This window comes from Dendrobium catenatum, unplaced genomic scaffold (genome assembly GCF_001605985.2).
Source record: "Dendrobium catenatum unplaced genomic scaffold, ASM160598v2 fragScaff_scaffold_82, whole genome shotgun sequence".
In the NCBI taxonomy this organism is placed as follows: Eukaryota; Viridiplantae; Streptophyta; class Magnoliopsida; order Asparagales; family Orchidaceae; genus Dendrobium; species Dendrobium catenatum.
The window spans coordinates 564,931-590,676 of NW_021318544.1; the positions used below are offsets into that span (position 1 = coordinate 564,931).

The 25,746-nt window shown below is 36.4% G+C and overlaps 1 protein-coding gene across 3 annotated transcripts in view; it reads left to right on the forward strand.

Annotated features, from left to right (window-relative positions):
- The first annotated feature begins 1,869 nt into the window (after positions 1-1,869).
- LOC110116408 (type I inositol polyphosphate 5-phosphatase 1) overlaps positions 1,870-25,746 on the forward strand; it is a 40,724-nt gene continuing 16,847 nt past the window's right edge. The window contains exons 1-8 of one of the 3 annotated variants that reach the window (XM_020849952.2): positions 1,870-2,052; positions 2,174-2,324; positions 2,953-3,024; positions 3,824-3,911; positions 4,003-4,107; positions 5,359-6,190; positions 24,611-24,795; positions 24,933-25,041. In XM_020849952.2, the coding sequence (XP_020705611.1) occupies positions 2,023-2,052; positions 2,174-2,324; positions 2,953-3,024; positions 3,824-3,911; positions 4,003-4,107; positions 5,359-6,190; positions 24,611-24,795; positions 24,933-25,041 (1,572 nt within the window). In that variant the 5' untranslated portion in view covers positions 1,870-2,022. Of the gene's footprint in view, positions 2,053-2,173; positions 2,388-2,952; positions 3,025-3,823; positions 3,912-4,002; positions 4,108-5,358; positions 6,191-24,610; positions 24,796-24,932; positions 25,042-25,746 lie in introns of those variants that run through there. The other 2 variants (XM_020849953.2, XM_028696666.1) reach the window with 2 other exon arrangements.

The following is a 25,746-nucleotide window of genomic DNA, read 5'->3' on the forward strand; positions in this document are numbered from 1 at the left end:
GACAGGATGGAGCTTATTTATCAAAAGTCAGGTAAAACTATTTCAGGTTTGGCATTTGAAGCTTTGTTGCAAGATCGGTATGAACCCCAGTTTTGGAAATGAATCAAAAATGCTAAATTAATCTCTCGGGTGGAGGTATTCTGGTGGAGGTTATTTAAAAATGCAATTCCTACTTGCCTTTTTTTTATTCCACAAGAGATTGCAAGAAAATGAAACATATCCTTGGTTATGTGACGGGATAGAAGATATTAAATATGTTGCTACCAAATGTGTCAAGTTGAAAGAAGTATTTCAGCATTTAAACAAATGGGGATTTGGAATCTCATTGTTTGTTAAATTTGAAGATTGATGTAAGTGGTTGGAATCCCTTGCTTTGCATAATAGTATGCTTGTTAATCCTTATTGCAATGTTGTGTTCCTCTCATGGAAAGCTAGAAATAAATTCATTCATGAAGGAATGGAAGAGAGTTCGACTGTGATTGCTACCAATGCTGTTAGCTACTCTTTGTTTTCTAAGATGTTTTGTAATTTTAGCTCGGGCCACTGGGTTGCTAATCAGTTGATCAGACTGTCTAATCTTTGACATCCTCCTCCACCTGATTGGTTAAAAGGTTAATGTTGATACATAACTAGGTTCTTCGTATAGAGTCTAAAATGGAGGATTTTTTGAGATTGCGAAGGAAGATTATTGTTAACAATTGGAAAGTCATGTGTTCATTGGGATGTTTCACAATTGGAGCTTTTAGCTATCCAATCTTTGAAGGATGTAATTAAAGATTGGATGTTCAAGTGCAAAGGAATTATTATTGAAGGCGGCAATTCTAACATTATAAGATTTCTTCAAGGTGATCTAAATAATGGTATCCAGGAGGTGGAAGATCTAGATTTTATCAAGGATTTTAATTATATCATTTTTAATTGTATAGATAGGAGTAGTAATAAGTTAGCTGATCTATGTGCTAACTTTGCTATTTTTAGTAGTTTTATTTGGGAAGACTTTAGTTTGAATAAGGTTCCTCCTTTTTTTAACTTGTTAAAGGAGGAATCTACTTTGTAGTTTGTTTGTTTTCTTAGCTATTAATGCAATTATTTGCTCTTTTCAAAAAAAAAAAAAAAAAAAAAAAAAAAAAAAAAAAAAAAAAAGTTCTTTTGCATTTACTTTGCAGACAACTAAACAACCCAAAATATTCTAAATATAATGCATTTACCATTTTACTTTATTCAGAATACACAACATTCCCTTTTCAAAAAATCAAATATCCCCTAAGTGTATTATGATCTAATAGAAAATTTTAAATATATTTTTCAAAAAAAATAATGTAATAGATATATTTCTTAATTTTTAAATATTATAATGATACATACCATCAAAATTTTCTATCTATATATTTGAAAGAATTTTTTTTTTTTACGAAAATTTACATACGTACCACTTTATACCATCTTATTTACATATCTAATACTCAAAATATTAATATTACATACATATCACTCTATATTATTTGAATATTAAATATGCCATATTTCCTTTTTACCACTCATATATTTCATTTCTACCACTCATATTTGATATGAAAATAAACTATGAGTGATGTATAAACTATGAGTGATGTATATGTAATATTAAAATTTTAAATGTTAAACATATAAATAGAATAATATACGGTATGTATGTAATTTTTTTTTAGGCACTCAACAAACCAAATGAGAACTCGTACCCACAACTCACCCCAGGGTCACCAATCAAAGTGCATCCTTAGTTTTCATCCCTGAGTCATAACGACAAATGGGTGGTGGGTGTGAGCGACCCTCAATGTTCGTTTTCACTTACAGCCGTCTTCCAACTGGTGGCTCCCACGGCTTCGTTAACATGGTAAATGCTGTCGTTGGGGGTGAAGCAGGACCCTGGCTTTTCTTTTTTGCGCGCTTGGGGAATCGGGGTCTCGAGGTCTTAGGTGCTGTGAGAAGTGTTGGATTGAAGAAGGAGAGAGTTTCTCTCTTCCATTAGGTGCTTTTCGTCAAATGAGGTCGAGATCTGGGAAGCATAAGAAGGTAGGAAACTTGTTCTTAAATTGAGATCGGTTGGAAACTTTCTGCCATAGTGTAGGAGCCGATCTTTCAGTTATTTTTGGCTCCTCTCGTCTTGTTTTATATTGATTTTGGAATACTGCAGACGAATTGGGCTGAACTCCTTTGTTTCCGTTACACCTGCCTGCAGCTATGGCCAAAGATCGTGCTCCGGAAATGGCTCAACATCAGCTCCAAAGACTCAGACTTTAGCGCCGACGACGGGGAAAGTACCGAGAGCGACTTCGAATTTGAGGGTCAGTGATGAAGAGTGGAAACGATGACATCTTATACTATGCATTATCGTGAGCTGAATACTAGTTCAGTTTCTTTTTTCTTTTGTCACTTCTGGTATTTCTTTGATTCGTATTCCTTTTTGGGTTTGTTTCTCTGTTATTATGCCAATTTCAGTCCGTGCTTCTGCCCATGGGTGCAGATCGGTTTTCCTTGGCGAAACAGATGATTTTGATTAGTTAATTTGATATGATATGCTGACTGTTTTTTTTTCCATTTATATTTGGTTTTTGATTTTTTTATTTTACTTTTTCACTTTATTTACTTTGCTTGCTGTTACTTCTCTTTTATTTCTCTGAGGCTCACCAACATTGGTTTTCATTTCTAGCTTTAATTTTGTTTTTCTCCTATACTTCACTTTTCGAACCAATACCTGCACTTTAAATCGGAGGAACTTCTATTTCTTTTGTTAGATTCTGCAATTCCCTTATGTTTTTTTTTTTTTTTTTTTTTAAATTTGCTTGATCGTTTCCTACGCTCATCATTTGGATATTTTTTAACCCTTCAACCACTGATCTTTATGGGTTTTTTTGGTAGTTTGACAACTTTACCCATAAAAAAAACTGAACTTTGATGTGATGGTTTCTTCAGAGATGTGTCAATGGGAGCGCCAATTACGTGACGAGGAGAGGAGATTAGGTGGGCTTGGGGCTGAATCAAATGGTGATTTCTCACACTGACTTGACTGTTCCCATTAGTGGGATTACGTCATTTATTTTATTGAAAATTTCACATGTATGGTTGAGCCAGTAAAAAAAACTAAACATCTATAAAGATGGAAGAAGGAGCACTACTTTTGCAGGTATCCTGCTTCTCGTTTTCACCATAGAATCTGTTGAGGGAAGTAGCGGGGAAATCTATTTTTACTTCAAAATAGACAAGAAGATGAATGATTGCTTTAAATTTATTTTTTAAAGCTAATATCTCAATAGGAACTTCCTGAAGCCTGTAATGATGCAGCAGACAGCTTCAGGGAACCCTCAAAAACTTCACTAGGGGAAAACTATGATGAGAATCCCTTGCATCTCTCTTATTAACACATTAATGATAGAATCCACTGTTGATTTTTAATTTGTTCAAATGGAGCAGCAAATGATGTTTCAGCATTATATTTGGCATGAAACTGGGAATCATTGACGTTTGTGAACGAGCAGCTATGAAAAACCATTTTAGAATCTTGCATCATTAGAAGGCAAATTTGGAGCAATGTTTAGCTTGCTTGTAGAGTAATTTGAAGTCACAGTTTTAATCATAGAAGCAAACTATCTGAAATGCAAGGATAAGGCTGCGTCCACCAACTTCTCCTTAGATCCTACCTTTGATAGGATTAACCCTTTTTTATCATGTACACACCACGAGTGAAGATTATTGTGGCAAAGGAATGAAACTGCCAATGCTTGAGAGGAATTTAACGTCTTGGTGCCAACTTTTTTATGTCGACTCTGCATGCTTTTGTTTGTAGGAAGTCAAATTGATGGAATTCCATACTGGAGGCAAAGAAGAAAATCCGAGACTCTTCGTGCACAATATATAAATACCAAGGAACTCAGGCATGCTTGTTCATCTTCATTTTTTCTGGCTGTTTAGTTGCTAATCTAGTCTGTTTTTATTTCTTTCTCAGAAACGACTTTATTTACTCAGGTTGTGTGTGGGGACCTGGAATGTTGGTGGTAAACCTCCCTGTGATGACCTTGAGATCAAGGACTGGCTGGATATGGAGGATCCAGCTGATATATATGTGCTAGGGTAATTTTTCTGTGATGGAAGTATAGAATTTTTGGAAATTCTACAAGAACAGAATTTTATCATGCAAGCTTTTGATTTCATGTTAGATCTTCAAATTACTAAAATTTAAAGTTCCAAACAATTGTGTTTGTTGTTCATCATGAACATCAACATCAAGCCTTAATCTCACCACGTGGGGTCGGTTACATGAATCCTTTTTCTCCATTGTGTTCTTTTAAGACTCAAATTATCATTTAAATCTAATAAAATAATGTCATTTATAATATTTTCTAATTAAGTCTTTTTTGGTCTACATATGCATTTTTTAACATAAGTCAAATCTAATACATTTACTCTCCTAACTTTATCAAAAGGCCAACATTTTATGTGGCCAAACCATCTTATGACTCTTTCTAAACTTATCTGCCATCAGAGCTACTCCAACTTTTTCACGTATATATTAGGTATTTGTTGTTCATGCTAATATTAATACCAGCGCTAGATCATTTGAAAGGTTATATTGTTGGATTGTCTTCACAAATGAGAAGATAAAGACGAGGCCAAAAGAGATTTTACAATTATGGTATTATGAAAAAGTTTAAAACACCACCATAGAATGTCATTTTTATTTGTATTCTGGGGCATAAATATATGCATACTAGACTTATGGCCATGTCTTGCATCAATCCCGAATGTTCCTATCTTACCTGAACATTATGGTCTTAGTTTATTAATCTTAAACGTTATCGGTGTTTGTTATCATTTTCAACCCATATTTTAATGAGGAAAGATGCCCAATGAATGAGAATATAATTGATGACTGCATCCTTGTGCTTGTGGAGTTTGCGGTTCAAAATTGGATGCGTGACAGATTCAGAGTATGGTTGAAAGAAGGCATGTCAATGGTAATGGAATAATCATGAAATTTTCATATGTTTTCTTTTTTTATTTAGCATTTTGCATTTGTTCTATTTTGAAATTACTGTTACAAAGATGTTAATGTCAAAATCCGAAACCAATTTTAGCAGAAACTTTTTAATGTCTGACAATTATCATCCATCCTAGTAGCTCCTGAAAATTCAGAAATTTTGTAGTTGCTCGTGTAAGCATTTTTTTTTTTATTGGCAAGTCATTTCTGAATTCATAAAATTAATCCCTTATTCAAAATTTAACCTTTGAGTGAGTGTATTTAAGTGACTAGTCTCTGTTTTGTTGAGATCTATGCAACGAGAAGTTATAATGCCAATTTGTTACATGCCTTTTTTTATATAGTTTGCAGGAGATTGTTCCATTGAATGCTGGCAACATTTTTGGTGCTGAGGACAACAGGCCTGTTCCAAGATGGGAATGTCTTATTCGCCGGACATTAAATAAGATTCAACCAGCTAAACAGAAGTATAAATGTTACAGTGATCCCCCTTCACCATCAAAATTCCAACCAACAGATGACACTCTTGGCTTTGAAGATGCATTGCTACTAGTGAGTGATAGTGAGACTGATGAGGATATCCATCCACTGGAAGAGGATTCACTTGATTTTGAAGCAAGTTCTTACAGTTGCACAGCTAGTGAAGCTAAGTTAAGTGGAAATGCAAGTTCTAGCTTTGCAAATGTTGATTCAGTTAGATCACAAGATTCAGGCCATCATCCCCTGTTCTCAGAAAGGATGTTTAAAGAATCACATTGTTCCAGTTTTAAGAGCCGTCGAGTAGCATCTCAAGCTTCAATCATCGAACAAAAAAGGCTCACCAAAACCCTTAGCAGCTCTCAGAGAATTGGTTTAGTATGGCCAGAGAAGCCACTTGATAAATTAGCTCAGCTTTCCTTAGATACTTCAAATACATTTAGGTCATATAAAATTTCCAACTATCACAAGTCAGTGAACCAGGATTGCAAGGATTTTACTGTAACATGCTTGCTAACTGACTTAAATATGGATGATATTGTGAAGAAAAAGAGAAGGTCACCTTTTGTGAGAATCATAAGCAAGCAAATGGTTGGGATTTATTTTTCAATATGGGTCCGTCAAAGTCTCCGTAAGCATATTCAGAACTTGAAAGTTTCCAGTGTTGGTGTAGGTGTCATGGGCTACATTGGCAATAAGGTCAGCCTTTTAGAATTCTACAGCTGTCCATCATGTTTCAACTGTTCTTTTATTTCTATATCTAATTTCCTTGAAATGTGATCGTTTTTAAGAATAATCTTTATTTAGGAATATGTCATGAGCAACTTTCTTAGTCATGAAATAAACACCAAAGTAGAATTTTTTTCTTTAAGATTCATGGAAGTCATCTATTAGCAACACTTTTTCCTTGCCATGAAAAATATCTAGGTGCGCAAGGTCAATTAGTTTATAGTTTAACCTCTAAGCTGGACAAGCAATTTGCTATATGCTAACTGCTATTATATAAGACGACAAAGTAATTTATTATATGGGCAGTTATTAGTTCATAAGTCGAGAATGATATGCAAAGGACGTCAAGTTTCCAGGGGGTTTCATCAGTTATATAGACTTTGTGATATTAAAGTGTAGGAGGATGCTGAGGAAGAATACAGAAATGGATGATAGAAGAGAGATTCTTGGTATCTATATGTCTCAAACCTTATTTTTTCTTCATTGGACCACTTATAATTTGGTGTTCCATCCCTTTTAAAACATCTAGTTAATACCCTTTCTCCTAAATTCAAATTTATTTGTGGGCAACACTAATACTTTATTGGCAGGACTGTGGAGGCACAGAGAACAAGAAGAAAATATAGAAAGAGAAAAGCTTTAGTGTCTAGATAAAGAAGTTTTAGGATTTGTTTAGCTTGTTAAAAGTACAAGAACTATGTACAAACGACCTGATGTTTAAAGATATGGTTTGGTCTCTATAGGAGAAGCTATTTTAAAGCTATAAAAGTAAGAAAATATATAGTAAGGCTTTAATAGTTTCTTGATGTAGAAGTACATGAAGTGTGTTGCCAAACTACATCATGATATTTTACTCTAGTCATCATTATATGATGTCGGCTTGATTGAAGAAAGTTGATGACTTGTTGAATGAATGTTGGCAAGTAGCTTTTAAACTTTTGTGAGAAGGCCTAGTTAAATCTTGAATTGAGTATGCTCTTACAAACAATGTGGTCTTTCTGACTTCTCAGTTGTCTTGGTGAGTTATCATGATTTTGGCGAGTTTACTATGATCCTGTTGATTTCATTGTTATTAATTACCGAATTTCCTTGAATTGGATCGACTTTTCTTGAATCACATCCTTGAGATATTTGGATGTACACTTTACAGATGCAGACATATTCCGGAAATGTTGCATCCAATCGTTTCATGATTTGAACGCAAGTTGACTACCAAATTCTTATTAAGGTGAATCTTATGATTATTTTTTCCTTAAAGCAACTTTTGTATAGAAAAACATATAGAATGGTGATCTCATAATTAATGGACATGAATTTTGTTGAAATGCCTTATCAAAGATGTTTGCAAGTTGACCTCTCTCTTGCATTCAGTTTTTTTACTTAATTTTTTTCCACTCACTTATATTGTGATTATAAATAGCTGTGCATTTCCATCTTCCATTATAATGGTGTATGCCTGTACGTTGCCTATACAAATAATTAATATGTACAAGACACATTTTTCTCAAGGGATTTGGTCAAGAAGGTCATATTGCTCTAGAGGGTAAGTGGACAATGTAAACCTCGTTAAAGGCTTGCTTTTGCTGGCTCGCTGTTGTGGCTTGTTGATTCTTAGCGTCTCTCCAGAACGATCTCTGCATGAAGACTCATATGAGCAGGCTAAACTAAGGTATGATAGTCCTTCGTAAGCCTCATTGGAGGACTCGTCCAGACCACTCTAAGATCTTAAGGTCACTCATCTCGAGATGGATCGCTTGCCCATGCCAGTCATCTGCAATCAAGGCCACCCGCATACCTGTTTTTGCTTTGGAAAGATGCAAAGCAATTGAAATTATAATCTCTTTGGGAAAATTTGAAATTGTATAGACTTAAATTTGTTTTAGTTTTGTAATCGAACTCGTCATTATGAATGATATATCATCTTGGAAGGTGACAATATCATTTTCTAATAGGTTCATATTACAAAACCATGTCTCATCCCAATAATCAAATTTGGGGATGGATTGCATATGATTCCAAAGAATCAACATGACATCCAATTATTCATTTGGTTATAGTAGTTAAGATGCTCTATCATTGGTTATCGTAGTTAGATCATTGTAGTGAACTACATATGACCCCACAGGGTCAAAATGACGTTCACATATATATATTTAACTATAATAATTACTATATATGCATCATAAATTTCATACTCAAGCGTATTGATAGTAAGTAATTTATTTCTCTAAAAAGGAAAATATCACCCACTATCAATCGTTTGAATATGATGATAATGATCGTCTTTGATTTTCTTAATTTTTTAAAAGTGAATTAATTAATTTTTAAAATGATCTAGGGTCTTTGAATCTCCTACGAAGGCAAGCCTTTGTTGTTAATTACATCGTAGGAATTTGGGCTTCTTACGAACACGCTCGTTTACAATAATGGTAGAAGTTTTGTTTTTGAGATTTCAAGGTGACATCAAAGGAATGCTATTGGAATTTCAAATGGGATTGAATCAAATTTTGAACACTTATTTTTGGAGGCCAATGGAGGAATAGTATGAGGTGTCGTTGGATTCTGAAACACTTCATAAACCCCCCTATCTATTACGTGTTTGGCTTTATATTTTTGATTTAGAGAAAATTTTAATTTGAGTTGGCAATATATTAAAATGTTGGGATTATATTCCTGAAATTGGGGACTTATGATTTTGGGTCCACCCCGGATCTAAATTTAAGTTGGGCACTAAACCATAGTGGCTCGATCCTAATTAAAAGATGCAAATTTGGACTTATCCCGACCTGGATTGGGGAGCCAACTAGCCACCTAACGCTTCAAAATCATGAATACAAAATTTATAAAAGATGGATAAAACTATTGTTTAAGGTTTGAGAAATTTGGTCCGACATCTAAAGTGTCATAATTGACCCATTTACTTATGTAGAATGATTTTGCTTGAATGCAATTAAAATTTTATGAATTTAATTAGTTTTTAATGCAATGCATGCTGATTGACCTTATATGCATAAATGATATGAAACAATTTAAAATTTTGACTTAGAAAATAGATTTTTTTAGAGATTGCATAACAATCCTTAGATGGAGTTGCACTATAATAGACCAGGTGGTTTGCCACAAACCATAAGTAGAGAGGTGCCTAAGAAGAAAGAAAAGATTCAATATGTATGCATGAGACCCTCGGCGAGTCTGAGCTTAATTCTTAGGTCCGTTTATCTTTCTATGTTGGCCTAAATATTTTATTTAGTTATGAGTAAAAAATTTGGGTCCTTGAAGAGCCTATTCACATCCAGCTAAAATAAAATCAGCATGTGAGAAAAAATATCTAGGAAGATTTACGAAACTCCTAATGCACAAAAGTAAACACAACAATAAAATCACATAGTCAAAATGTATAATGTAAATGTAAAAGTCCATGTGGTAAATGCCACTTAATTACAACATGGGATTTTCAAAATTAAAGTAGTCGGGTACCACTGATAATAACCTTGATTCTAGTCTTAGGGAATGACACAAGTAATTTTAAGATGGGATATTTTTTAAGTCTTTATTTCTTCGTCTTGCACCCTTTTGCGAGCTCTTTGAATTTGTTTGGTCCAAGTATCCAAATGGAAAGAACTCCCCAAAAGGGTATTTCTTTTCTCTTTGGATTTTCAAATCATTCTAATTTGAATCTCTAAATAAAAGGAATTCTCTCATAAGGGATGTTTCCTTCATCTTTGGACTTCAAATTCAATAGATAATATCTTATTTAAAATTAACTTTCACAACTCAAATTGAATTCAAATTACATGTAGGAAATAAAAGAGGACTCTAAAACAACCTACATGATTATCTTAAGCAGTTTATATATCAAATCGTTAACAATCTCAAGAAGTTATATATAATTTCATTTGCTCACATTTGAGCATAAACATACTTGGTCATGTTCTTATGATTTTTAGGGGGCTTATTAATTTTTAGCACCTACAGAAAATTCATTAGTTAGAATTTAATTAGCCTCTTTTTAATAGCCCTACATGAGTATGACCACCTACAGAAACTTTGTTAGTATTCAGACCATTCCTACCCAATGAGAAATCTAGCTCCTATCAAATTAATTTACAAATAAAACAATAAAATTATTACATCACAAGGCATCACAAAACACATTAATCATAATAACTAGCATGTAGTAAAATTCACAGAAAACCTCAGCACACAAGTAGCAGAAAAAGAAAGAACATCGGCCTAGCCTAAAACTAAAAGCAGCTGTCCTAACAAACCATCTAAAGTGTGTGCATTAGGCTATGTGGCTTGGATGTGTCCTATGTTAGATAGTTGTTGAAGTTTTCTAGTGGTTTTTTTATTTGTTGTGGGTCAAATGAGATTTAATTCAAGTTAAAGTATTAGTGCCTTGATATTCATTTTATGATGAATTTTAATTATTAAGTGATTACTATTTTTACTTATAAAAAAGTCGTGAGGTTTATTGCACCCTCCTTAAAGTTAAGTTAATAGCCTCATAAGCCCGAGTTACCCAGTAGTAACTTGTATTGTTTAATTGATTTAGTTAGTTCAAATTAAGGGTTGAAAGTTTTTAATTAATTGGTTGCTTATTTGATTCATTAGATTAATAAATTTTTTTTATTTGTCATCAACATGTTCGTGGCATTGTCAAAAACGAGCTCAAGGAACTCGGTCTCTTTAGGAGTTAGAACATGTAGCCCTGCAGCTCGAGGTTATCCATCCTAAAAATTTTGTATTATGTAATTGTATTAATGATTAAATTTTGGTTAGCTAGTTAATGATCAGTTTGTTTTATAGTTTTGCACTCCATTGAATTTGATAATGGCGTTATCACAACAGCCTCGAGTAACTAGACCTCCTTAGGACACGTAGCTTCGCAGCTTATGGTAGTCCAATCAAAAAACTTCATCAATGGAGTGTTTGTTATGTATTTGACGTTGATTATCTTATTTTATTGATTGGATTGATATTTTACTTGAATTTTAGTCATTTATTTAATTTTCGGACTTTATTAATTATTTTAATTCATTAAAAGAAGGTTCCAATTTTGATTTTTTGATTTTAATTAAGTTATGGAGTTTTAATATTTTTCATAAATACTATACCATAAGATGAGTAAAATGACACTAAGTTTGTTAGATTTGGATTTTTCTAGAATTAGTTATAATTTTTCAAATTTTTTATGTGTTTTTGAACTAGAGTTGCCAAAGAGTTGACTTTTTGATTTTTAGTGGTGTCTAAATATTTGGTGTTTTTAATAAATATTAGATCCTGAAAGGAGTCCAATGCCTTTGATTTTCTTAATTTGAAATTTTCTATAATTAATTATGAATTTTTGAAGTTTTATCAATTAATTGAATTATTTATTTTGTTAATTAAGGAGATTTTATTATTTTGCACCAACCTCACTCTAAATTCTTTGAAATTACTCCCAATGACTTTGGATGACCTGTAGGAGTGTTTTCAAGAGTTTGGAATTTATTTGACATTTCTAATAATTTTGAATTATTTGTTTTAATTAAATGTTGAATTTTCTTAATTATTAAATTAAGATCAATTTTGAGTTCCAGTGAAGAGGTTTTTAATTTCCTTGAACAAGATTTAATTGTGAACAATTTGAGATATATAAAATTTTCAAATTTAATTTGTATTTATTGTATTTTTTGGAAGTTTCAAGTCCCCTAGAAGGGCCGATTTTTTATTTGACTAATTTTCTGATCTAATGAATTCTAAATTCAATGGAATTAAAACCTAAGATTTATAATATAACTAAGTTCAATGTCTTAGAGTTTCACCCCTATTGGGTGCATGCGTAATTTCCTATAATTTTTCTAGACATTATACTTAATTATTTTTCCTAGGTGTCACTAATGTCTCAATGAGTCTAAATTTTGGTTCATCTAACCCTGACACGTATGAAAACACATCACAAAAAAAAAACAACAACTTAATTATGTAGATTTGGGGAGTTAAGAATTTTAAAATTTTGGGTCCAAATCGACCAATTACTTTGAAAATTCACTCCACAGCAGTTCTGAGAGCATCTGAACCTATAAAAGATGTAGGAGATGCCTAAGATGCTCAATTTTTTTTTTTCACAAAAAATAGAGTCTAGTTTCACCACTAGATCATGAGAAAATTTTGCTAAAAATTGATTTCAAACAAACACAAAATTCTCACAATTCACTGATTAATGCACATTGAAATTAATTTTAAAAAAGACTAGATCTCAAGACTTTTCTAGACACAAAAATCATTAAATTTGATGAAAAAATGAATTTAATATGAATTTTGGAAGTTCTGGGCCAATTAATTTATTTTTTAATTCAATTTTGTCAATTCTACAGCTGATGAAATCATTGCCAATCATTAGAATGATTGCAGGACGCGGCGCGCCGCTGCCGCGATATTAATCCACTTGGCATTCGATCACATCTTTTTGATTCAAACTGCACGGAACGAATAATCGAGATCTTGCTACGTCGATAGGGGATTGGACCGCGCACGATCCGTTGTTCTATCTATCAGAAGAGTAATGCCGTCTGACGTTCTCTAGGCCGTCTGTTCGCACGCGTATCGTGATCGGACAGTTCTGCTCTGAATAGAGCTTTTTAGTTTAAAACGAACTAAAAATTCAAATGGCCATAACATTTAAAATACTCTACGAAATTCTATAAAATTTGAAACATGGACTCACGGCATTTTAATCTTCCAATACCTAGTGTTTATAAGCTCCATGCATTGTCGATTTTGAGTGGTTTCAAATTGAAGTTTTATTTAAAAATCATGATATCTCATCGACCAATGGATGGATTTTCATGATCTTGGACTTCTTTTGCTCCTGGTAATGACTCTCTAAGCTGGTTGTGGCTGGATTGAAAGTTACATTCAAAACACCACTTTCTCTCTCTAACTCTCTCTTTCTTCATCAAAATGATGTTTGGAGGCTGGGATTTGGTGGGGGAAATGCTTGGAGGAGGAAGAAAGGATGCTAGAGAAGCTAGAGGAAGAGTTCTCTGAAGTGGAGGCTGCTGAGAGAAGGTTTTTGAATGAATGAGGGTGATTTGGAGGGTTTAGGCTACTAGAACCCTACCTTTTAGAATGAAGGGTTTGGATTGACTTAGAGCATTTCTTGGATGGTTGTCATATGTCCCAAGGTTGTTAGAAGCCAGGGGGAAGGCTGGTGGTTAAGAGAGATCCCTTGGCTCATGTGATGGCGGCGACCACCCCTTTTTTTCCCATTAGGTAGAGGTAGACCTAAAAAGACTTGGTTAGAGAATATTAGAAATGATCTTTTATTATTAGATTTAAATGAGAATTTGACTTTTAACCGGACACAATGACGAAAAAGGATTCATGTAGCCGACCCCACATAGTGGGACAAAGGCTTGATGTTGTTGTAGTCTTAGCCATGGCTTAGGGATGGGTTTAAAGGCTGTATTAGGGTCTCTTTGGGAGTGGAATGAGCTAATCTACAACAGATTAGAGCAGGTTTGTTAGAAGTTTAGATTTCCAAGGTGGCTTGGCCACTTAAGCTAATTTGAGAGCTTATTTGACCATTTGACTGGTTAAACCAGTTAATGGGGCTGAGGTGGCATCCAAGAAAGCATATTTGGCTATTTGGGTAAGTAGCATAGTGTTTGGAGACATGGCATTGTAGTTTTGGTCAAAGGCCTTAGAATGTAGTGGGTTTTGACCCCTCCAATTGGGTTGACCAAGTCAAATCAATGGGGATTTCACTTAGGAAAATATTGTACATGTTTGAGATGTCTAATTGAAAGATTTTGGGTGACCAATTTGGTTTGAAATTGATTGAAGGATTGAATTTGACCTTAGTTGGATGTATGGTTGGTTTGGTCAACCATTATTGACTTGGTCAAATTGGTCAAATCAAAGGTTGGGATTGGGCCCCCAACAAATTCAAAATGACATTTTTGACCCAATGGAGATGGTCCCATGCAATGGTGAGATTTCCTTGCATGAAATGCATGTTTGGGCCCTTAAGGGGCATTTTGGTCAACCATGATTGATTTGGTCGACTTGGTCAAACCAAAACATGAGTTTGGGTTCAATTAGGGGTGTCAAATCGAGTTGATGGGTCAGGTTCGGGTTGAACCGAGTTGACCCAGGTTTAAATGGGTCAACTTGAACCTGACCCATTTTTCTAAATTGGTCAGGTATTTCAACCTAGACCCAACCCGCACGGGTTACCTGGTTGACTCGACCCGACCCGCGAACCCGTTTTGATTAAAAAACGAACGAGTGAGCGGTGAGATGTGAGGGACGCGACGTCGCTTCTACATCCGGGAAGCCAACAGTCAGGCCATTAGGGCGAGCACGGATTGCCGTCTGCGGAAGGGGCTGGATGTGGCGAGGCAGGCGAGCTCCTGGAACGACTTCTGTGAGTTCTGTTCGACTAGAACAAAACTGGGGGCCACAAAGCACGGATTGTGGTCTACAGGAGGGGCCAGCAGCCGGCAGCAGATGGCTGGCCTGATGTGACGAGACAAGCTGCAGGTTAATTTCGGGTTGACATGGATGGCTGGCTTGTCGCATGAATGGCAAGCCTAACAGTCGACGCAATGGCGAGGCAACTAGGCGCGTTCAGGTTCCCAGGTCAAAACAGGTTGATTTTGGGTTTCCGTTTCAACTCGAACCCGCCCGGTTTTATAAACGGGTCAAAAACTCTAACCCGAACCTAACCCTTATAGCAAACAGGCGGATCTAAACCCATAATTTTTCAGGTCGGGTCCGGGTCGGGTCAGATTTTGACAACCCAAAGTTTAATGCACTCCTAATGATGTCTATGATGCATTAGAAGAGATTCCATAGCTTGGTTTGTTTGAGCCATTTTGAAGTTTGGAAAGAACTTTAATTTTGCCAAGAGGCATTTTGGTCATATAGGCCACTGGTCAACTCTGGGTCAACCAGGGTCCATCAAAGTGCAGTTTTGGGTTTGACATGTCACAATGATGAATATGGTCATGTTCAAATGTTTTGAGGAAGGCCCCATGGTCAAATTTTGCAAGGTGCTAGGTCTAGTGGTATAGGCCGTAAATATTTAAAGGTTTTGCAGACTTTGAATTTTAATTCAGTTTTTGGGATTAGAGGTCTCAAATTGGCTTCAAATTTGTAGGGTTGACCTTAGCGATATGCCTAATCAATATGTAATTGATAGATCATGAATTGTGGGTCATTTGATTTGATTTTGAGGTGATTTAAAAATCACTTAAGAAGGCTCATAAGACGTGTCTTTAACCTTGAATTTTGGTTTGAAATTTTTGATTTGAATGTGGTTTTAAATTTGATTGATTGAATTTTGTTAACCTCATGACAAAAATGAGGTCAACAATACCATTAACATGCTTAATTCAGCTATAGGAAACATGCACCTCAGAAACTCTTATCCATGGCTTCCCAGGCTGAATCATTTCTCAGTTAGCAGCCATTTCGACTAAAGAAAACTTGTCTTTATCACCTATAAGAGTAGTGCCTCCATAGACTTGCCTACATATTTGGAGGACTTAACTTAATAAACTTGCCCTATGTACCATATATCAAAGATTTGCCTCAGGCATTAGCTCCCGAAGACTTGCCTAAGGGGACTAACCATAGAAAGGTAAGGCAGGCCAGAGGTAGGGATCTACGTGGCAACCAATCAACTAGGCCACGCATTTGTGACAACCTATAATAATCATAGCATATATTATATTTTCTATTTTTTCTTGGTGTAGCCTTCTCCTTAGCTCTCTAAGCTCTATAAATAAATGGTGAAAATGCACCTTTGGGATTTTTTTGGGACCTCATATTACATACTGTGAGGTAATAGATATTCTAGAGCCTTTTCTCCTACTCTCCCATACTCACTCAAATTTCACCTATTTTTTCAACTCACTTATAGGTTACTTGCTAGTAAAGTTAGGTGTCATCCATAGATAAATTTAGATCCAACATCCTAAAATGTATGGTATGGATTGGTGCCAATGACTAGAAGACATGCACATCTTGAAGACTAGCAAGACCTTGAGTCGCTAGTAAACATGGAGAACCAAACCTACATCACTCATGTGACTTGATGGAAATGGAGGAAAGACTCACTAATATGATCAAATATGCAATCAGAGGGATGTAGAGGAACATTCAAAGGGAAAACACACTAGAGGGATCATCTAACTTGATAGCTTTTCGTAGAACGCCAAAGACTAGGATGCTTGCCTCAGTGCCCTAGTCTAAACCTATTCGTAGTCACACTAATGATGAAGAGTATAACCCTCCGCCTAGTGAGTATGAAGGAGAGAACTTGAGATGACCAACGCTTTCTCTTGAGAGATCATCAACCACCCAAGTTATAGGTGCTCAACTTGGAATCTTATCGAGGAATAACATAACTCATTAAACATGTTGCGTATTTTGAGCAAGCGACATCACCTTGAAATGCAGTTATTGTTTACTGTCATCAAGGAAGTACTCCCTTTGTTTGTTTAGTCATCTACAAATGGGCATAATCTCTTCATTCTTATAATTCAAGTGAATGTTCATCATATAACTTGCAAATGCCATCAACAAATTTCAGGCTCTCTTGAGGATGCAATAATATTTGAATTAGAGAATGAAGATAACCATAATTTAAGATGTTTTGATTTGGGCGAGCTCATAATAGTGAATGAATCTAAAGGATAGTAACTGATGTTATTCAACGAGGATAGTAACTGAGATGCCGGGTATCGACATTGATGTTGCCTGCTGATGGGTATTTACGACTCCATATATGTGTGTATGATATTCCCAGCTACGCAAGTGCACGTGCTAATCAAGTAATAAAGTATAAAAAAGAGTGTCGATCTCACGAGAACATAAATGTGCTACAACTATCTCTAATACTTCCTACTCAAGCTACAAAAATTATTCTACTTAATGAAATAAAGGTGAGGCGCTACCACTACTAAAATATACAGTAAAAAATGAAGATAACCATAATATAAGATGTTTTGGATTCAAAATAGTGAATGAATCTATGTTTTACTAAGCATACTTATTTACAATAGTTATGAAACAAAGAATATGCATCCTTGGCTCTCTGTCAAACTTATAAGGGTTCAAAGAAATATTTTCACCTCTTTATGGTGATTCTATCTCCATAGACCTTAGAATTATATTCGAGAGAAAGATTTCGATCTGAATTCTCCTAATTGTTCCAACATTCCTCTGTCGAGGTAATATATTACACTAAATTTTAACTTCATACATGGACATTGGATGAATTAAATTATGTATGAGAGTAATTGAGAACAACCATTTATATTTTCATACAAGAGTCTACATTAGGACAAACAAAAATTATTCACTTCATCAGCCCAAAATAAGGAAATTAGCTAGCCATGGAATTAATTTGAAACAAAATACCTTTTATTACTTGCTTTCAAGAAGAGATACAAAAAATAAAATGAAGGAAAATATCATCTAGATTTGAGAATTTCACAAAGATCTTATAGACGGACTCTTTCTGTAGTGATTCCCTCTAATCACGCTTGTTTTCCATACTCTCTTCCATTCTTAAGTGGTGTTTTGCCTGCTACATAGAATATCAACCACTTTACTAAACATTTCTCCACACTCTTTTTCATCCCCTACCTCAAAAGAATAAAAAACTATTTATATTTACTCACAAAAATTGGCTAAGGCACCGTAGCGCTTTACAGGGTGGTACCGCGGTGTCACAATGATGGGCTAGTGCCTCAGCACTACTAACTTGGTTCCATTGCGGCGTTGGGCTGATCCGACATGACGTTTCCCCAATTAATGGATCTTAACTGCCCTGTTGGGGCATTGCAAAGGTTGGGCGCCATGTGAGTAAGGAAGCTGAAGATGCCATCTTTGAGGGAGAGGACGCACATGGATGGATTTATAAGATAGAGAGGTACTTTGCAGTCAACGGATTGACGGAGAAGAAACTAATAGCGACTAGACTACATTTGGAAGGAAAAGCACTGGTTTGCTATCAATGGAGGGATATGAGGTGACCCATTCGGAGTTGGAGGAAGGTTAAAGACTGCTTACTAGAACGTTTTTGAACTAGTAGGACTTTTATAAGCAGTTCTTCGCTCTGATATAGGAGGGGATCATGGTAGAGTACCTAGCTAACAGATTGGACCAGCTTTTTGAGACAGTGTTAGAGGGAAACTTTATGAAGGAGCTTAAACCAGAGATCCGAGTAGCTGTTAGAGTGATGAGGCTGCTTGACATAGGGGAGGCCATGGAGCTAGCATAGTTGGTCGAGTACCAAAAACACCTGGAGAGGATGACTAGAGGTAATAGTTCGGGGGGGGGGGGGGGGGGGGGGGGGGGGGGGGGGGGGTCATATAGGACGACCACCACCTTCTTGGATCCCAAGGGAGCCACACCAGGAAGTCTGCCTGAAGCCCCTAAGGATAAGACTGGAGGAGGGGGATTTAGGGGAAACTTTAAGAAGCTCACTTTGAATGAGTTGCAGGAGAAGCGGGAATGGGAGTTGTGCTTTAGATGTGACTAGAAGTACACACGGAGGAACATGTGTTAGGACCGAACTCTACAGGTTCTCACCGTCTTTGATGACAATGAAGCTAAGGAGGGCGGTGAGAGTGGGCCAGGGGTAGAGGAAGAGGAGAAGCTGCATGTGAACTTGGCAGAAGTCTCTCTAAACTCAGTGGTGAAATTCACCCCGAATCACACCATCAAAGTGAAGGGAGAGATAGCTGACAGGGAGGTGGTGATGCTGATTGATAGTGGGGCTACCCACAATTTTATCTCAAATCAAACGTAGATCTGTTGGGGGTGAAATTAGTAGACACCGGGGGATATGGGGTGATGATGGGCACTGAAAAGATGGAGATGGTAGAGGAATATGCAGGGGATTTGTGCTGACTCTCCAGGGGGTTTAGGTAAGGGAGAGTTTTCTTCCACTATATTTAGGAATCACTAATGTCATCTTGGGGATAAAGTGACTGCAGACCTTAGGAGATGCTAAGATCAACTCGGGAGCATTGTCGATGGAGCGGGTGGTGGAGTGCAATGGATGTTGATCCAGGGAGATGCTGGATTGTCTAGGGACTATGCCAGACAAGTTCCCTTTTCTGGTGATCGATGAGTTATTGGACGTGCTACATAGAGCGATAATGTTTACTAAGATTGATTTGAAGTTGAGTTATCTCCAGATCAAGATGAGAGAGGAGGATGTCCAGAAGACAACATTTAGGACACACGAAGGACACTACGAATTCTTAGTGATGCTATTTGGTCTCACTAATGCTCTTGCTACTTTCCAGTCCCTTCTGAATAGGGTATTTCGACCATAACTCTAGAAGTTTGTATTAATCTTCGTTGACGACAAACTAGTGTATAGCAGGTCTGAGGAGGAGCATCTAGAGCATTTGAAGGTGGTTTTAAAAGTTATACATGAGCATCAGCTGAGGGCCAACCTAAAAATTGTAGCTTCGCACAGGCTAGTGTGGAAAACTTGGGGCACGTGGTATCCCAGGAGGGAGTGGCAGCCGAACAAACTAAAATTGAAGCAATTCAGAAGTGGCTTCTACCTAGGAATCTAAGAGAGTTGAGGGGCTTCCTAGGGTTGACTGGTTATTACAGGAGATTCGTGAGAGGATACATCACCATAACTTGGCCATTGACTGAGTTACTCAAGAAGGATAGCTTCTTGCGGAGAGAGACTACTACTCAGGCTTTTGAGCGACTAAAAAGGGCCATGACTACAGTTCCAGTTTTGGCTCTCCCTATTTTCAGTCAAATCTTTGTAGTGGAGACGTGTTAGGATATGAGTTAGGGGTCATGCTCATGTAGAATCACAGACCCTTAGCTACTTCAGCCAAGTGTTGTCAGTTCGAGCTAGAATGAAGTCAGTATATGAGAGGGAATTGATGGCCATTATGCTGGCCATTCAAAAGTGGCTTCATTACTTACTTGGTCGGCATTTAATTGCCAGGACCAACTAGAGAAGCTTGAAATACTTGCTAGAGCAAAGGATGATGACAGAGGAGCATCAGAGGTGACTGTCTAAACTGTTGAGCTATGATTTCGAGATCTAGTATATACCAGGATTGGAAAATAATGCGGTTGATGCTTTATCAAGATGTGTGGGGGAGCTATAGGAAATGTCTATTTAAGTACCACTGATGGTAGATTGGGGGGCTATCAAAGAAGAGAGTATGTAGGACGAGGAGCTGAGGAAGAAAAGGGAGGATTTATTAAATGATGAGAGCAGCCACCCATGTTACTCTCTTGAGGGGGAGAGACTCTTATACCAAAGGGAGGTTTGCGATGTCATGAACCTCAGTTTATATTCCTCATTTGCTGTAGGAATTCAATGGGAGCGCGGTCGGAGGCCATTTGATGGTGCATAAAATATACAGAAGGTTGGCAGCAAAATTGTATTGGAAAGGAATGCATAAGGATGTGGAGAAGATAGTAGTTAGAATGTGAGGTTTGCCAAAGAAATAAGTACATGACTGTGGCTCCAAGAGGATTACTTCAACCCTTAGTTCTTCCCGATAGAGTATGGGAGGAGGTTACCATGGATTTCATAGATGGGTTACCACGATCCAAGGGGTTCACAGGGATTATGGAGGTGGTTGACAGGTTGAGTAAGTATGCTCACTTTATCCCTTTAAGACATCCCTACACAGTAATCACATTAGCAGGAGCATTCATCAGGGAGGTGGTTAGATTGCATGGAATTCTAGAGTAGATAGTTTCATATCGAGATAAGGTGTTTCTCAGTCAATTCTGGAAGGAGTTATTCATGCTGTAAGGAACAATTCTCAAGAGAAGCATCGCTTACAACCCATAGGCAAATGGGCAGACAGAAGTTGTCAACATGGGATTAGAGACTTACCAGCGGTGTTTTGTCTTTTAGACACCTCGATTGTGGGTCAAATGGCTAGCATGGGCGCAATACTGTTACAACACTTCATATCACTCGGTCTCTCGAGTGACGCCTTTTAAAGTGCTGTATAGAAGAGACCCAAAACACATGGTGCAATTTGAGCAGAGAAACACACTGGGTTGTCTCTTTAGTAGAGTAGTACTTGGAGGAAATGGATATGGTGTTAGATGAATTGAAGCGACACCTATTGAGGGAACATTACATCATGAAGAAGCAAATAGATGCACTTAGGGAAGACATTCAGTTCGAAGTTGGGAATAGGATGCTCTTAAAACTGCGATCCTATAGATAGAGGACAGTAGCCAGTAGGGGGAACGAGAAATTGGCCCCGGGGTACTATTACCCCTACGAGATATTGGAAAAGATTGGAGCAGTGGCCTACTGCTTAAAGTTACCCTCAATCGGCACTATACACCCAATATTCCATGTGTCACAGTTGAGGAGAGCTCTGGGAAGCATGCAGTTAGTGCAGATTTACCGACGGCACAGACTGAGGATTTGGATGTTGTGTTAGAACCATTGGAGCTAAAAGGGTGAGATCAGGAAAAGGGAGGAACAAAGAAGTGTTGATTAAATGGAGTGGCCTACCCGACTTCAACGCCACTTGGGAACCATATGAGAGGGTGAAGCATCAATTTCCTTCATTTCATTTTGAGGAGAAGGTGAGTCTTTGGGAAGAGGGTAATGTTAGACTGGCCCAAGGGCCGACTGAATCGGTCCCTTTTAGACAGGTTCACATGTTTAGGAGGCGAAGGGGGGGGGGATCCTGGATGGGGTAAAATCAAGTGTGGGGCCCACACAATAATGGTGATGGTTTAGGAGGGGAACTTCAAATTAAGGATTGTTTAGGGATTAATGAATTGTATGTTTTCTTTAAGTAGTTTTCTTCTTGCTAAGATTAGGTTTTATCATGAATTGAATGTGAAATTTGAGATCTCTGTTTTGGTTTTGGGCAATAGATATCGACTAGAGATTGGAGAGCTAAATCTTCTTCTCAAATTGAAGATTCATTGTATCAGATTGTTTTTCTCATCTCTTACTTAATTCTATGTGCTCGCTTTGCTATTTCCCTACAAAATTTGTAAAATCTACTTGTTTTTTGCTGAATTTCTCTGAAATTCAGCATAGTTTTCACTATTTTGGTTGTTTTTCCTATCAGGGTTCTGCAAACGGAGAAGAAGCAATGATGCTTCCTGCGAAAATGGATGAAGAAACGCTCTCACTCACGCTCCTGAGTTCCTTTTTCCCTTGATTCGGCCGGTTTTACTTACGTTGAGAAAAGCTAACACGTAGAGTTTAGAATTGGTTCGGATTTATTTTTTACTTTACTTTATGTAAAACCAATCACCTAAGAAGTTAAAATTCTTACATTTACTTTACTTTACACTCACTTTATTTCCAATCAAACATCCCCTAAGTGCGAAGTAAAGTAAATGCAGGTTTTGAAAAGTTTGATGTTTGGTTGGATGAAAAATAAATTCAAGGTTGCAGTGTGTTCCATTTTAGTTCATTTTTGAGGTAACTGTTCTCACCCAATTTTGAGTGAGAACCGTTTACACCACTCTAAAACTTGCTTGACCAGGGAACTAGCCGTAAAACAAAGAATCATGCTAAAGGCAGGGATCCACATGGCAACTAACTTACTAGGGCCATGTGTTTGTGACAATCTTTAAAAGTCATTTCATATATTGAATTTTCTATTTGTTCTAGGTGTAGCATTCTTTGTAGCCATGCAAGTCCTATACATAAAAGATGAAGTGGCATTATTATGATCTTTTTTGGGACCTCATTTTATGTTAAGATTTATGGAGATTCTAAAGCTCTTTCTCCTTATCATCTCTCACTTATATTTTACTGCTAGTAAGGTCTGGTGTTATTCATGGAAAAACTTGGATCCAACAAATGAAGCATGCAACAATCAAGCTGCCGAAATTAGGGGTGTAAGTGAGCCGAGCCGAGCCGACTCGAGCTCGGTTCGCGATCGAGCTCACGAGTCGAGCTCAAGCTCGAACGCGAGCTCGTTTAGTTCGAGTTTGAGCCGACTCAGTCGTAAGCTTGCGAGCCGGCTCGAACTGTTTGATTTTTTTTAATTAATAATATTTGTCAATATATTTAAAATTTTCCAATACCAACTACCAATACCAATTATAGACGCATAATAAAAAAATTCTCCAATACCAAGGCTAATAAATGTTGCAGCTGTTAAAACTATGCCAAAACTGACGGGATTACTAAAACATTGAGATTTAAAATATATATATATATATATATATATATATATAATTAAAAAGATGTGATATGCTAATAAATGTTGCAGGATCTTGAGCTCACGCCATTGGCATTTGTAAAGTCACATTCTTCTTTGCTCGAGTTCCGCATCAGCTCTCCACAAGTGCGAGAATCGGACGGAAAAAAAAAACGGGCGGGAAATTGACGCAGGTGGACACGATCGGCTCGATGAGCTTGATAAAGTATCGCGAGTTGAGTTCGAGCTCGACTTGAGCTCACCTTCCAACTGACGAGCTGAGCTCGATGGTGCTAAAAGTTGACTTGACTCGTTTCGTTTATATCCCTAGCTGAAATAGTCAAATAATTCTCTTTAGGCCTGTCATGCAACCGTTTATTTATTTGTTTATTTTCTTAAGAGCACAGGTAGCACCCGTTTAGAATGAAATTGTGTGATGTGCTCTTCTTCTTGATTTTGACTGATTGAACACCATGTTAAATGTTATAATCTAGTATACACATTGGATTATTTGTAAAATTTTATTGGTTTAGTCTGCTCTGTAATTCTGTACAAGAAAAAGCGTTGGAATGTATGTTCACTTTCCATAATTAAATGTATCTTGAACTCCATTGAACAGCTTTAATAAATGTAGATGGCATCAAATAAGAGCATACGCATATTTGCGAGGTTATCTTGAGTCCATACACTTTATTAAGCCATGAAGCTTCTCAATGTTGATTGTCCAACCTGTAGCTGAAGCTGGAAGCATAAAGCATATATTTATTTTTTTCACTAGTTTAATTTTGATTAATTTTCCAGAGTAGATTGACTTTTTGCACCCATATTTTAGAAGCAGCGAACATTTAAACTTTTTTTATCACCTACATAAGATTCATTGTTTGAAATTCAGTTACCTGTCTGCTTTTGTGGTTATCGAGCCTTCAAAACATTATCAACACTGGCCAAATCATCAATTTAGAGTTCAAGCCATTGTCTTTCCCGTTTTACTTAATATAAGGGATAATAATTGTAGAACACCCCAAAATTTTTTTTTCTTATATTTTTATTATGCATAAGCGTGACATAAATGGCTTTCTTTGTGCCATTTATAAAGCAACATAAAATTTTATGTTTTGCTAAATTTTTTTTCTTGAAATTTGATCTAGTAAATATTCTCCAGCAATGTAGCATTTAATTGACATTTTGCAAAAATACTCAGGGATCTATATCAGTCAGCATGTCCATATATGAAACACTTTTTTGCTTTGTGTGTTGTCACCTAACTTCTGGAGAAAAGGAAGGTGATAAACTTCGAAGAAATACTGATGTTCAAGAAATTCACCGAAGGACACAATTTCGATCAACCTCTAGTATTGGTTTACCAAAAACTATTTCTGAGCATGAGTAAGTCAACTGAATTACCGTCACTATACATCATCTGGCTTCTTGGCTTTCAACAATATGCCGTCACATTTTGCTATTTTTTTCCCTTCTAAGCATCCTTGAAGTTTATCATACACTTGTTTTACTCTTTTTCATAGAAAGATTTTCTGGCTTGGTGATCTAAACTACCGCATAGATTTTCCATATGAAAAGACGCATGAGCTTATCTCAAGAAAAGAATGGTCTAAGCTAGCTGAGGGTGATCAGGTAGTATTTTGACCTTTTTTGAACTGCCTACTTGGATTGATGATTTTTCTCCTCTGTATACATTTTCCACAGCTCATTTTATTTTGCATGAAGTTTTATCAATATATTTCTTGGATCTTCTGAAAAATAGAATGAATAAAACTCCCATTTCGTTCCTCAAATAGAATGCCTCTTTTTTATTCAAGAATATGAACAATTCCGTATATACTTGTTATCTCTTTTTAGATGTATGTAATACTATCCATTTTCTTTGTGCAAGTCGCTACAAGTTTAAATTTTCATTCTGTCCCTGTTTATCAAACATCTACTTTAACTCTCATTCTTTCTCCTTGAACATGGCAATTCGTAACACAAGATTCATATAATGTAGTATGTCTTATTTTAGAGCGATATCTATTGAGGAAAATGTCATGGACAATTGAAGTAGATAATTGAGACAATAATGTTAAAAAAAAAAACCTTCACAAAACATTTCATATGCTACCCACGTGTTGTCTCAAGCACCAATAACAACCCCAAAACAAAAATTGCAGTGTAGTGTGAGAAATCTCTACAATCATGTCTTTCAAGGATGAGAATGAAATCTAGCTGCCTACATATGAAATCAAGGCTAGCTGAACATGCTAAGTATGTGGTAATGATAACAACATTGTTAAAAACGTGTTAGGATATGAGAAAATAGGATTATGAGATTGAGGTTTCAAG